Raw genomic sequence first — 14,519 nt, 5'->3', positions numbered from 1 at the left:
GGGTTTTAGACTGCCGACTCCATTCTGGCCTCGCCTGTTGTTACCCAGAAAAAGAAAGAAAGAAAAAAGAGCAGTCTGTCTGTGAAGCCTGTGTGCGGATAAATAAAGTAATGGGCCTCTCATCCTATAGAGCCATTGAGCACGGTGGCTCTCTGTGGACCAGAGATGAGGTGATGGCTTCATCCATCTCTCTCTGGACCCGTCTACACCACAGGAAGAGAGCCTGTCAGTAACCCAGTAAGGCCTGTCCTGTTGCAATGAAGTGACTTGGACTGCGCGCCTGTGTGTGTGTGTGTGTGTGTGTGTGTGTGAGAGAGAGACTAAGACTCATTAGTGCGTCCCAGCGGTGCGTCATGGCAGCGGGTGTGCTCTGCGCCCCGTGTCTCCCCGTTGGGCATCCTGCCGCCAGGACGAATCGGGTTTCAGGATCAATGAGAGTCAATTACAACAAGAGGCATCATCACAGACAGACAGACAGACAGAGCGGGTTAGACTGGATCAGCACCCAGTTACCATATCTGTCTGTCTGTCTGTCTGTCTGTCTGTCAACCTCCTCATTTTCTGCTATAGTAGGCTACTGTCGACTAAAACAACGACGAAAAAAGTTTTTTTCACGGGGAAAAGACTAAATAAAGACCAAGCTGCGATGACTAAAACTAAGACTAAATGTACTGACAATTGTGTCAACAAATAAAAAAAATAAAAAACCTAGAATGCTCAGAAGAGGCTAGTGGAGAAGACACCCGGTAGGACAAAAAGACAAGTCATTTTATGCATGGTTCCATGCTGAAAATAGACGATCTACAAGCTCACAACACGTCGTGTTGTGTGCAAGTGTGCAAGCAACCAAGTGTAAAATCAGCCATTAAGACAACATCAGGCCCAGGCCGTAGCGTAACGGTCTGGGCACCGGACTGGTAATCCAGTCGCAGTGTGCCGCGGGTTCGACTCCCGGACCCGACACGGCCTTTACTGCATGTCATCCCCCCATCTCTCTCCCGTTTCCTGTCAGCCTACTGTCTGTCCCTTCAAAAAAAATCAATAAAAGGCGTAAGCCGCAAAAAAAAAAAAAAAAAAAAAAAAAGACAACATCAAGGCCCGCCAAAATACATTTTAGTCAACTAGATCAACTGTAGATTTAGTCGACTGAAACTATTATATGACTATTATGAATAAAACAAAAATCAAAATTTGCCGTCAAAATCAACACTATGCACCAGGTGGCACCAAGAGCTAATCGACCTCGCGAGCTTCTACGTTTTTCCTTAGGTGACCACACGTCCTGGGTCGTCTGCGATTGTCCCAGTTTTGACAAGACAGATTATCTAAAGGGAAAGAAATAAAATGTCCCGGTTTTCACTACGACATTGTGCCGTTTTCGCCACAATTAAAACTAGAAAGGGTCGCCATCTCCGCCAGGCCAGGTTGCCTACCCAGGGCTGTTTAAGTTGTGGGCTGTAGCCGTCAAGACCTGAAGCTACTACTTAAGTAATCTTCGTTTTTTGGGGGGGAGGGGGGGGGGCACTTTGTTGTATTGTACCGTTCTTCTGACCATGTTCAAGTTCAAGGGCGGCACACCATTTGATGACTCAGTCCTCACTCCGGACCCATTTTTAGACCATCGCCTAACAGTGGGTCTGGAAGTTCAGACCAGTGACTCACAAGAAGTGTTCATTTTGTGTGTGTGTGTGTGTGTGTGTGTGTGTGTGTGTGTGTGTGTGTGTGTGTGTGTGTGTGTGTGTGTGTGTGTGTGTGTGTGTGTGTGTAAAAATGCGATTGTTTGTGATCGTGGCAGCAGCTTCCGTTGTTCTGAAAACAGCAGCAGCCACCCTCCAAAAAGAGAAAGCAAAATGGAGAAACGTTTAAATACAGTTAAGCATGTTCTCTGGCATTAAGAATTAACCCATTAAAAGAGAGAGAGAGAGAGAGAGAGAGAGAGAGAGAGAGAGAGAGAGAGAGAGAGAGAGAGAGAGAGAGACAGAGAGAGAGAGAGAGAGAGAGAGAGCAGACATCAGCAGACATCAGTTGTAATGGATTACTGATGCTATTAGGGTATCATAAGGTCTGCGTACAACCGGCTGTGATCCACTGCCAGAACAGACTTGTATTGGTGTGTGGACTACTGGACTCTGTCACGTCCAGTCATTACCATTAAGCACAACTGGATAACCTTGTAGAAAGACAAGACGGACACAAATAGCACCCACAAATCCTATCATTGAATCCAGCACCTTTGTTTAGTGTCATCTTGCCGTGAAACCCCCGATGATGACCTATTTTCTGAGAACATAAAATAAAGCTGCAGCCTGAGAGCTAAAACAAAATTACTTTTTATTTGTTCCATTTACCGCAAAATGTATTTATATACTTTCAGCCAGTCAGTCAATCAATGCATCCTTCCTGCCATCTATCAATGAACAAACAAAGCACTAATGTTTATATTGGCTGAACAACAGTATAGTAAATACGTTGTATTAGCTTTGTATAGATTAAATAAATCAAAATTGTACCGAATGTCTGAGAATAAAAACCTGGCCCAGAACAAGCATCTGGCCCACCTCCTAATAGGCCGTATTGTGAGGTCCCTTTTCGTTCAGTTCTGTTCCCACGGAAGTGGGACTACACAAATTTTTCTCCATAAAAGAGTTTTATAGGTAGAAAGTCCAAATAAAAAAGTTCTACTCGTGCCACCCTGCAGTATTTTTATAATCCGTGGTCGAAGACGGGACTATTTCTTACAAGGCGTAATAATATGTGCAAGGGGAGTGGTGTGGTTTTGGTCACGTGGACCAATCGCGTAGCCGCTTTATTCCCTTGAGTATGCGCGTGACGTCATCGTATGCGGAAGAACTTTTAGTTGTCCATAGCAACCTAGCAACTCACTGTTGCGACGCTGTTTTCATTCACTCTAAACTGGGAAAATGGGAAAGAGCTGTTGTGCGATTGACTGTACAAACAGATTAAAAAAGAACTCTGAGCTATCCTTTTACAGACTGCCGAAATGTAAAGAAAAAAGAAGTAAATGGATTGCTGCACTTCGCCGATGTAATCATGTTTCAGGGCTACTGGAATCCATGGATTTGCGGGTGCCACTTTCACTTTGTGTCAGGTATGTTGCTTTTTTTGTAAAACCATACGTTCAATGTAAAAGGGCCTTTTCACACAATGTCCCGTTTTAAACGAACCTAACGGAGTTCTCTTCTTGTGGACCAAGAAGTGGATTAACATAGTCCGTTCCCCTGAAAGAGATCTGGTCAGGAGTAATTACTCATCAACATGTTACGTGAGTCCGTGGAAAGACTTGATGTTAATGTTCTTATTGAACAACACACCCAGTTACTGAATGTTAAGTCTCCATGGTTTTCCTCAGAATATCGTATGACACTGATTTATATGACACATTAAGAGTCCACTGATAACCACTACAGTGGTTTAATATCAAACTTTTTTTTTGTTTGTTTTTTTCAAGGACCCACATAACTTTTGATTGTTATTGCACAAATGGATCCTTAAGGTCTGTAACTTACTCTGAGAGTGTACAAATGGAACCAAATGGACCCATAGTGTCAGAGTTACAGACCTGCATGTGTCCATTTGTACACTCAGGCTGTAAGGGTCCATTTGGTTCCATCTCTCAGAGTTACAGACCTGTAAGGTCCATTTGGTTCCACTCTCACAGACCTGTAGGCTTAAGGCCTAAGAAGGGTCCATTTGGGGTCCAATGGGGTCCATTGGTTCCATTTGTACACTCAGTTACAGACATGCAGGCTAATCCTCTCTCACTCTAATGCCAGACTGGCATTAGAGTGAGACACTGGCATTGCCAGTGTGTGCCAGTGGTCACCCTTGGCACCCGTGGTTAAAGCTGCCTACCCCTGCTCTACACCAAACTTATTTGCCAAAATAGCCAGTCTACAAGCTCACAATGTTGTGAGCTTGTAGATCTGCTATTTTCTACAAATGTTCCCTCCAGAATAGGGATGCTATTGTTCCAGTGGTTAATGTAAGAAAATAATCTCACAATGATTTGGCAGCCCCGTCCCGGATGAGTTTGTTTTGAGGCTGATGTCTGAAACAGGACATATGTGAAAACACCCCATATATGTAAACAAATTAATATCATATTTCTAGTAAATGTTTTTGTTGTTTTTGTTATTTAAGGGAAAAAGAGTGATGATCCTCTACATCCTGACTACGTGCCAAGGTTATTTGGTTTCATCTCCATCACTGATCGAAGTACAGCAGAGGTACAGACTGTTGTTGAAGTCCCAGGCATTGGGGTCCAGACAGAGGAAACACAAAATGACATTGCCTCATTACATGAACAGATTACATTTTTAAATGCTGAATGTCAATCACTTAGGGATAAAGTCAACAAATTAGAAAGTGAGTTGAAACATCGTACTCTTGATCCTTCAGAATTTGATGACCGCAAAATGAAATTCTTCACAGGACTACCAAATGTAGAGACTTTCATGTTGTTGTTCAATTTTGTGTCACCAAGTTTACCACCTCCTGCAAAACAGTCACTTAGTGATACTCAGAGACTGCTGCTTACAGCCTTACACTGATGAAGCTGCGCCTCAATCTGTCTGAGGAACTTTTAGGTTACCTCTTTGGCATTCACCAGTCAACTGTATCTAGAATTTTTCACCTTTGGGTAGATGTGATGGCCATCAGGCTTCATCCCCTGATATTGTATATTAATATTTATACATTTGTGCTCGTCTTTTTCCATATTTTCATTTTGCAGGCAGGATAAACTGAAAAGGCGGTTGGCCCGTGACTTCCCCGAGCTGGTGTTTCACAGCCCTGCAACGCGCAACATCCCCGAACTGGTTTTTGTTGAAACATTATCAGCAGATACACTGTTAGACAGGCTACCTCATCCATCAGACATGACAACAACTGAGTCAACCGAGGTAAGCCAAGCAGGTTCATCTTGGCAGCAGTTTTAACCTTGACCAGTCAACTTTCAACGCAAATATGTGTGCCACCTGTATGGCCAATCATCTGCCAAAAACGTGAATGATGCAAGGTACAAATCATTCTGTACGGCATCATCAGCTTTGCCAGAACTGTCCATTCCCCCAACAAGTGATGCTCTCCACCAACATTGCAAAAGGGCAAACTACCAAGCAGCAGTGATGAGACGTTCTCTGACTAGTAGGATGTGTGCTCCTTCACCCATTGGCAGTGGATGGGGCATGGAGGATGGGGAGTTAACAGTAACATGGATGACTAGAAATCCTGCCCCTGATAGTGTGTTGCAGGTAGTCCACTGTAATTGTAAAAAAAAAAAGCAAATGTGAGACTGAAAGATGTTCATGTATGTCTGCAAAACTGTCTTGCACTGATTTATGTCACTTCCAGGACTGTGAAAATGTGTCAAAGGAAACAGAAGAAAGAGGTACATGGGATGATGACTCTGATGAAAGTGATAGGAGAGTAACCCAACATGTTACCATGTAGGCCTACTACTTGTTTTGTTCAAGAATTATTAAGATGTTAACCCTTTTACTGCTGCCATTTATTGAGAAATTAGGACCTAATTCATGCCAGCATTTTTTTAATTTGAGCTCTTATTTTGAAAAGCCACATTTTGCCTCAACCGGAAGTGAGCTTATCCCTGCCAGCTTTACGTTGCCAAGACAACCTTTGTTTACATGATCGAATCATGCCGGTACATTTTAGCACTCCACAACGTCGGCTCGTGCCGTCAAAGAAACGCTGTTTTGACCAAAAATGCCATCTGGGACAAGGAATAGGAGATACAGGCGATTGAAAGAAACGGATAGAATGGATTCTTATGGCGACGGTGAATTAATATGAACGATCCACTGCAGTGCTAACAACACTGCTAGCTAACCGGCTAACGTGAGTAGCATTATGGCTTGATCAATCATAAGCACTATAAAAGAGCAATTGCCGAAGGGCTTCGGCAATGGCAGCAAGCGTTAATATCAAATTAATGCTTCAATTGCCGAAGGGCTTCGGCAATGGCAGGAAGACGGTTAAAGAATTGCCACATTGCCTACATCCATTTAAATGCAATGCATAAATGCAAACAGCACAGACTACTTACACAGCCAACAGAAGGTTTTATTGTGATGCATTTGTATGCTGTATTTTCATATATTTCCTTGGCAGCGGGGGGGGGGGGGTGGATGTACAAATGACAGATGCTGTGACACACTTGCGGTAATACATGTTTCATTATGATGTAATCATTCTGACCTCTAGTACTTTAATTTTTCGTCTTGTGCATTTTTTGCATTATTCCAATTTAGGGGGCGTGGTAACATTTGGATAGATTTTCTGCCATTTTGGTCCAAGGTGCCCTGATTTTCTTTTCTACCTTTCATTACACAGTAGGTTGATACATTTTCTATGTATGAAACATAAGCTTTTGGCACAATTTACTGTGTAGGTTTCATTGTACTGTGTGGAAAACACTTAAGTTGAAGCATATTCTTTAACAAATATGCTACATTTCATGATCTAAATTCACATATGAGTAAACTAAAGGCACCAATACTTGTTTCAGATGTTAAGTATATGCATTTGACATTTGAGAAAGATTTTGTGTTGCCAAAAACACATTTTACAAGCAAAAACAGCAGCACAAGATTTTTGTTTTTTGGTTATACACTGTTTATACATTTCTGGCTTGTGACAAAATACTGCAGGATATTATGAGTAGAACTTTTAACCCAAAGTCCAGAAGGGTATTATCTATGACAAAATGCATTGAATGAGTAGTTCCCATGACATGGGAACGAAACTCATTTTCTAAGCACTTTTTCATGGGTCCCAACACGGCCTATAAACCACAGCACATTGTGAGTACAAACTTAAGCTGAACCTGAAGCCTCCTAAACCACAGTGCATTGTGAGTACCAAGCTGAACCTGAAGCCAAAGCCAAAATGACAACTGAATCTTTTCTCCAACAGCCTCTGAGTCTTTCGACTCAGCCAGTCTGACCACAAACTGCAGACGCTAGAAGTCTACAGCAAACACATCACCCGTTTCCATTTGAAAACAGTTTGTTTGTCGCTCCCTGCATGCAACCGTTTATGTCACATAGCTTTTCCCCCCTTAGTCCTCCTCTGCCACACACACACACACACACACAGGTACACGTGTGTACCAAAGTGACACCGTTTCGTGACACCACTCTGTCACAAAACACTTTTCAGAAACAAGTCATGACGACTCACATACTGTACGTCGACACAGGAAAAAAAAAACGGGGGAAAACCGGAGGTACTGTACACTTAGTACACTTAGGACAGACAGACAGACAGACAGAAGACAGAATATGGAAAGATAAAACTCTTACCTGGTTGTCCACATAATTCTGGAGAGGTCAGACGTCAGGAGAGACATACGGAGAGAGAGAGAGAGAGAGAGAGAGAGAGAAACAAGACAAACGCAATCAATCATAGGTCTGTGTGTGCCGTGCGTGCGTGTGTGTGTGTGTGTGTGTGTGTTCAAAAGGTGAACTGAAAGGCATGCGAGGGATTACCACCAGTACTATTAATTATAGTTTTAATTAGTACCACTGTAAAAAAAAATCACATGAAAATATGGCATTCTTGTGTGTCAAACGCCACCAATTATTGCATTTGAGTTTTTCATAATTTAACAAGGATTCAGATAAACTACAGGTCAAACTCCTGTTTAACTGATCTGTGTGCATATAGCCTCTCTCCAACCATTTCTCGTTGGTTCATGTTGTCCCAGTAATTGCTACAGCAGTGCTTCTCACATTGTTGAGGGGCGCTAGCCCCTCCTATGGCCTGCTTTCCGGGTTTGTGTAAGCACAAACATTGAAGATAAAAATGAAGACGGAAAAGTGAGGATGCAAATTGTGACCCCTGGGGGATCCCGGGGCACACCAAGGACCCCTGGGCCCCACTACCGGATGAAAATAACAAATCTTCCACATTCTGTAATTGTGTAGACTTCTTGAAAATGAAGTAATGCTGATGTTTAACAATAATGTAACTCTTTCAGAGTTCAAGATCTACAAGGGTCCATTTGGGTACCAACTCTCTGTCATTTAGCATGGGGACCACCTGGAACCTCCTCAAGGACCACTGGTTGAGAACCACTGCAGTAAAGGAAGTGTGTGTAAGAAAAGTGGGGAAATGGTGTCTCTCTCTCTGTGTGTGTGCGTGCGTGCGTCTGACTGTGTGTGTGTGTGTGTGTGTGTGTGTGTGTGTGTGTGTGTGTGTGTGTGTGTGTGTGTGTGCGTGCATCGGAGCGTGGCTGTTGATGATTAGCTAAAACTGTAACTGAAACACTGCCTGCCCCCGCGTGATCCTATCTGCAGGAGGGAAACTCGCTCACACAGATTAACACTCTCTCTCTCAATACACAAACACTTTCAATACTCGCTCACACAGATTAACACTCTCTCTCTCTCCACCTCAACACTTGGGCTACATATACTGTGTACACACACACACTGCACTCAAGATTAGTCATGGGGAAATCCCGCCATAGCATTATGAAATGGCTTTTAAGAACACAAAGCTCACTCCCTCATGTTTATACAACTGCTTACACGACGTGTCAGATTTGGCTTTCCAAAGTCCTCTCAGTGCATTGATCCTCAGCTCCTTGAACGAGGCTAATAGTAATCCTACCGCCGCAGTGTGTGCTGAACTGCAGCGGCGGTGTGATGAAGTGTCAAGTATAGCTAGAAGCTCTAAAAGGCTACAGTATATGTGGTTAACCTCAGCACCGTCAACGGCTTAATGCCATCGTCAAGGTTTTGGTTCGTCCCTAAATCCCACTCTAAGCCTCGGCCTAAAAAACGCAGCCAGCTTCCCAGTTAGCTCCAACCCAAACCACTGACAATGAACACCATTGTTTGAGCTGTAACCTTCTCCGTGCGGCGTGGGAGAACTCTCAACCTCTCAACAGTTAGCGCTAGCCCAATACTTGCCACGCTGACAGAGTGAGCGTTCTAGCTCTGGTCTCCTTACCGTGCTGTAGGTCGCGGGCTCTTGGCCGTCGGTGATGAGTTCCCGCTCTCCCCGAGGGTTGACCCTCCTGAAACGCCGCCTGGACCTCCTCTGGGACCCCTCCCTCTGCAAGGCCCCCTCCTCCCCCTCGCTGCCATTGTCCACCTGCAAAACAAAAGCCACAGTGGTCGCCACAGGACAACCGCCGTCAGAATCGCCGCCGTCATCGGCCTGCCCGGCGGAGGTCCCCGAGTTCCGAGAGCACGTTTCCGAGCTCTGTGTCTTAAACTCCTCCGTGCTAAACGTAGGGCTTTCTGCCGAGCTCCGTTCTTGAAGCCCCGGGTTCTGTTCCGAGCCTTGTTGGTGGTGGCGCGGTTCCGTAGCGTTGGCTACGGGAGGCTGCGCCTCCAGCGGCTCCGGTTCCGTAGCGTCGGCTACGGGAGGCTGCTCCTCCAGCGGTTCCGTAGCGTTGGCTACGGGAGGCTGCTCCTCCAGAGGCTCCTGGTTGAACATCCAGTTCTTCCAGAGCATGGAGAACCGGTGCCATCGCAGCACACTCATGGCCCCGGACCGAGGCACGCCACGGGCAGCGCCGACCGCAGCCAATAACAGCCAAGAACCCACGGGAGAAAACCAGGAGGAAAAACTCAAAAGAAGTTCAAGCGAGGAGCAAAGTTCCTGACATGCTGAAAGCTCCGGGACTAAAAGTCACATCCCTTGAGTCTCATCCACAGCACTCACACACACACGCGCACACACACACACGCACACACAGCACACACACACATGGCGAGCACGGAACCAGGATCAAAACAGTGGACAGAAGTACAAGTCTACCAGGCAGACGGAGACACAAAGCGCTCCTTCTTTGTAGTTTGTAGATTGGCACTAAAAGAGTGGCACTAAAAGAAGCTTCTTCTCGCTCCTCGGACGGCTTGGAGAATGCTCAGCTGCTCAACACGTTGCATACACATTACACACGCTTACTCACGCGCTCTCTCTCTCTCTCTCTCTCTCACACACACACACAAACACACAGGCCACAGTTTCCTGCAGGAAACCGTAAATACACAAATATCCTCTCCAGGCAGATTCCGGCCATACAATTCATTCCCCAGCAGCCTCTTTGTACCCGCCTGTTGTTGGAGGAGGAATTTGTTTTCTTTCTACGTTGCATAATATTAACTCTGTCAATAGCTCCATTATATCGAGCCTGGCCGGCAGACTCGCTTTTCTTTCTATAACCTGAGGTCTATAAAACAGCTATAGTTATAGGCTATATGATATGCAACTTATACGTTTATTTTATTTTCATCCTTAAGTGTCATTGTTTGGCTTAAACGCAGCAAAGACAAAACAAGGACGCTGTCACTGCATTAGTGCAATATATAAAAAGCAGATATTGACTGGCAATAGAGCAGGGGTTCCCAAAGCTGGGGTAGCGGGACACTGGCGGTGAGGGCGCAAAATTATTTTGGGTCATCCAAAATATATTTACACGCCTGAATTCAACAGAATGTCACTCATTATCACTCATTGGTATTTCAATAATACTATATATTGTACAATAATAATATAAATATATAGGCTTTTGCCTTATTTTATATATTTTGTATGGGACAGACAGACAGTAGGCTGACAGGAAATGGGGGGGAAGACATGCAGTAAAGGCCGTCGGGATCGGGAGTCGAACCCGCGGCACACTGACAGACTGGATTACCAGCCAAGGTGCCTGGACCACTGAGCCATGGCCCAGGTGCAATAATAATATTGTACAAGAATACATTTTAACTATGATTGTTACAACCTCTATAAACCTCTATAGCCCTAAGATGAATACATCACACGTGCGGACAAATGACGAATTACCTCCGCGGTCAGGTTGGGGTTGCGAGCCAATGGCAGTTATGTTGGGGTGGCGGGCTAAAACGTTTGGGAACCCATGATATAGAGAATGTCCTTTCATATCCGTCTGTCTCTCTGTTTGTCCGATTGTCTCAGTGAGTCAAACCAAAGGGGAACCCCAGCAGAGATGAAAGTGAAAACCATCTGCCCCCCTCCCAACCGCTCTGTTCTCTGCTGCTCGCTGTCTCTTCCCCTTACCACGTTAGAGATGTGCAACCAGAAGTCTTTCAAAATGACACACAGGTTGTTGTTAAACAAGGAGAAGAACTCAGTTATAATTGCTTATTATAAAATTATAAAAGCTCTCGTTTTATGTACATCTACAATCAATGTGTGTGCCGCAGCCTCTGCCTCAGCTCACAGCTTCACGTTGCCGGTGTTCAGAGTATGGGTTTTATCACCATTCAGACTATGGGTTTTAAGGGTAAGTCTCCCATTGGCTTATAAAAGGTTTTCACTTCGGTCGCTGGTAGAGGTAGGTGAACATGTTGTCTAGTCGCTTTTCAAACAGCTGGCAAAAAAAGAGGTATTTGCTAAAAGTTATAAACCTCTATTATCTGATCTCAATCATTGCTGTTCAGTAACGGGGTATCCCCATCTCTCCAGCTCTTTAGTAAACAGAAAAGAAATGTATAGGAGGGAGAGAGAGAGAGACGGAGAAACAAAGATGTCTTATTTGCTCTACAATTTACAGTGTTTCTGTTCCAATTCTGTCCAGGTTTTTATTTTGCTTCGTTTTAATCACTTCCAATTTCTCTCTTCTCTCTTCCTTTCTGTATCTCTCGGTCTCTTGTTGAGCGTGAGGCCGCGAACTATGAAACAGCGTCATTCATCCGCCCGCAGCATTTACTGGATCATGGGGCAGTGGTGTGACGCACGCCACGGAGAGGACAACACAGACAGTGAACCAGCACCGTCTGTGCAACACTGTGCATGTACTAACTGTCTACCTCCAAAGGTATGCTGCAGTAGTAGAGTAGGGGTAGTGCGCACATTCATTCGTGACACAGTACGGAATAGGTGTGTGTGTGAGTGAGTGAGTGAGTCAGTGAGTGTGTGAGAGAGAGAGAGAGAGAGAGAGAGAGAGTGCATATAATATGTACACATCACACACTTGTGTTTTGGATGTGCTCCTCAAATCAGCAGACTTCAGGTTCTGATCGAGCCATAAAGATAACTTGAGGTTAGCTCTAAGGGTGAATGTGGCTTCTTGCATTGCATTCGCCGTCGTCATCAGTCACATGCTTCCGTACCAGTGACCAATCGGTTTCTGTATGAGCGTGTTTTTATTTTTTTGTTTGTTTGTTTTGCCGTGGCCTCGGGCCAGTCATGTGTTTACTGCATTCCAGCGATGTACAGACACACAGATGGTCCCATAGTACAACATCAGCATTTACAATGGATTGGTTTGCAGGGCAATACCCATGATGCATTGCACTCGCATGCAGCCAGAGATGGTTGTGTTTAAGCATTGGTTACTTTAGACAGATATTTTGTGAAGCCACAAGGAAATGGGGATTTCCTGAAAGTGCATATAATGGCCTGTTGTGGCGCTGTCATTGGGCCCAAAAAAACCCATAGCTCCATAGAAGTCCATGTATTTGGGCCCAACTTCACCTAGACTGTATTACCTTAATAAACATGAATACTTTTTGCTTCCAGTCACTAGTTTAAAGTCTCATTTCTAATGATCTATTCTTTTTGGAAAATTATGGTCCCATTTATTAAAAGAAATGACCATAAAGTCGCGCATGTTCTGAGGTGTGTGGCTACCGTTACAGTCTATGCCAGTCTAACCAGCTAAGAAGAAGGGGGGAAGTCCCGCCTCGTTGTCTGGGCCAGCCAATGGGCCAGCTGGGCCCAAACGGATCTAGAAAGATGGCGACTTAGAATTCAAGGACTGACAGGCTTCATTTTACGTTCATGTTAGACCCGGGGAACGCTTTGTCCATATTCTTTACAGTCTATGCTTTAGACCAATGCTTTTCAACATTTTTATGTCAATTATTTATTCAGCATTTGACATTTAGCCTCTCAGACCCAAAACTAAAGAATATTTTGTTTTCGTTTGGGTCATTTGGGTTCATTTTACACTCTCAAGAGTTAAATATCTATAAGAGTCCATTTGGTTACCAACTCAAGGACCACTGGTGGTCCCCGGGTTGAAACCCACTGGTTTAGAAGACATGGGTTTGGTAATAGAATAAGGAACTGGGAGCTTAAGTTAGTAACTGAAGTAGTTCAGCTCCACTTGTCGTAGAATCCTGCTGCTAACCTTGTATGCATGTATGCATTCCAGGGAGTGAAAGACTACCGAACAAATCTACCGTATAACACAACTAATCAGTCAAATGTGATGTATGTCATCCCCCTTTCTTTCTTGTCTCTCTCCTGTCCTCTCCTACAACAAGTCAACAAGTCTAAACATATTGAAATGAGGACGAAGACAGTCATGTCAAGCCCTAGGCTTCCTGTCGATACTCTACATCAGGGGTCTGCAACCTTTTCGACATGAAGTGCCGTGTCTTTATTTTCTTGATAGTCAGCGTGCCATATTACGTTTAATTATGACACCACATTCAAATTATATATTTCCATCCCATTTTGATTGTTCATACACACATAGCAACCTTAAATTTTTCTCCTAATTTTTTTTTTTTTCTTTCACATCAGCATGTATGATTTTTAGACTAAATTTGTATCTGTACCACTGTCTCCCCAGTCATAGTTCAATGAATGCGAGTTTAAATGAATGTAGAATTATGTGCAGGATGTCATTTTTATACAGATGTGAGTGGACTTAATTTAACTTTAAACCTTTTTATATACATTTCAATTTAAAAGAAAAATCATCTCTCTCACACTTATGCCAGTGTGCCAGTGACCACCCTCTGCTGTGCCAATGTTGGCACCCGTGCCTAAGGTTGCCTACCCCTGCTCTACATCATCATCTCATACATCATATAATTCCGGCCAATCACAATTTGCGTCCTCACTTTTCTGTCTTTGCTCAGCCAATGAAATCGTCGCTATGGGGTGCTGCTCAGCCAATCAAATCATCACTAGAGGATACACACAAGCACCAGAAGCGTCCATTGGGCTCTGGGGCACAGGCCCGGTCAATTGAGATCTTGGCCAGTCTAGCTTCTTAAAGACAGGGGGCAAAGAAAAAAGGTAAACAACAAAAGACCTGTCACCAGACTTTCCACCTCCCTTCGGAGTGACTTTAGCACCCCCCTCCCCCCTGTGCATGCAACTTTCTGTTGTAGCCAACGTGACCAAAATCACACCAACCACAGCAAAGGGGCTTTGATTTAAATGGTCCCCCATAATCACATTAGCAAGTCGGCAAAAACGGTTTCACTAATCGGCTGCACGTCACCCCACTCGCGATGCTAATTGGCCCAGTGAAAAATTGTATCCACGCTACGTGCCTAACAAGCACACAAAGCTGGGCATAGGAGGGGCTATATATATATATATAGGGCATGGTTGAAGAGAATGGCTGGTCCAGTGTGCTGTCTAACACAGCATCTATTTGTCTATATCTGTGTAGATAGACAGTCAGTTTTAGTCATAGTGGATTCACAGTCTGGCCATCATGTAATCTGTTTATTTCCCACGCTCTGCTCTGTCTG

At 44.3% G+C, this 14,519-nt stretch overlaps 1 protein-coding gene across 1 annotated transcript in view; it reads right to left on the bottom strand.

Annotated features, from left to right (window-relative positions):
- Positions 1 to 14,519, bottom strand: part of LOC310855471 (rap guanine nucleotide exchange factor 6-like) — a 210,267-nt gene that overhangs the window by 119,111 nt on the left and 76,637 nt on the right. The window contains 2 exon segments of the mRNA XM_083760492.1: positions 7,344 to 7,361; positions 8,998 to 9,141. Coding sequence (XP_083616618.1) covers positions 7,344 to 7,361; positions 8,998 to 9,141 — 162 coding nt within the window.

The sequence above is a fragment of the Protomyctophum parallelum genome (assembly GCF_964188405.1).
Source record: "Protomyctophum parallelum genome assembly, chromosome: 1".
Lineage (NCBI taxonomy): Eukaryota > Metazoa > Chordata > Actinopteri > Myctophiformes > Myctophidae > Protomyctophum > Protomyctophum parallelum.
The sequence above is the reverse complement of the archived record's forward strand: the minus strand, read 5'-3'. Positions and strand labels throughout refer to the sequence as shown.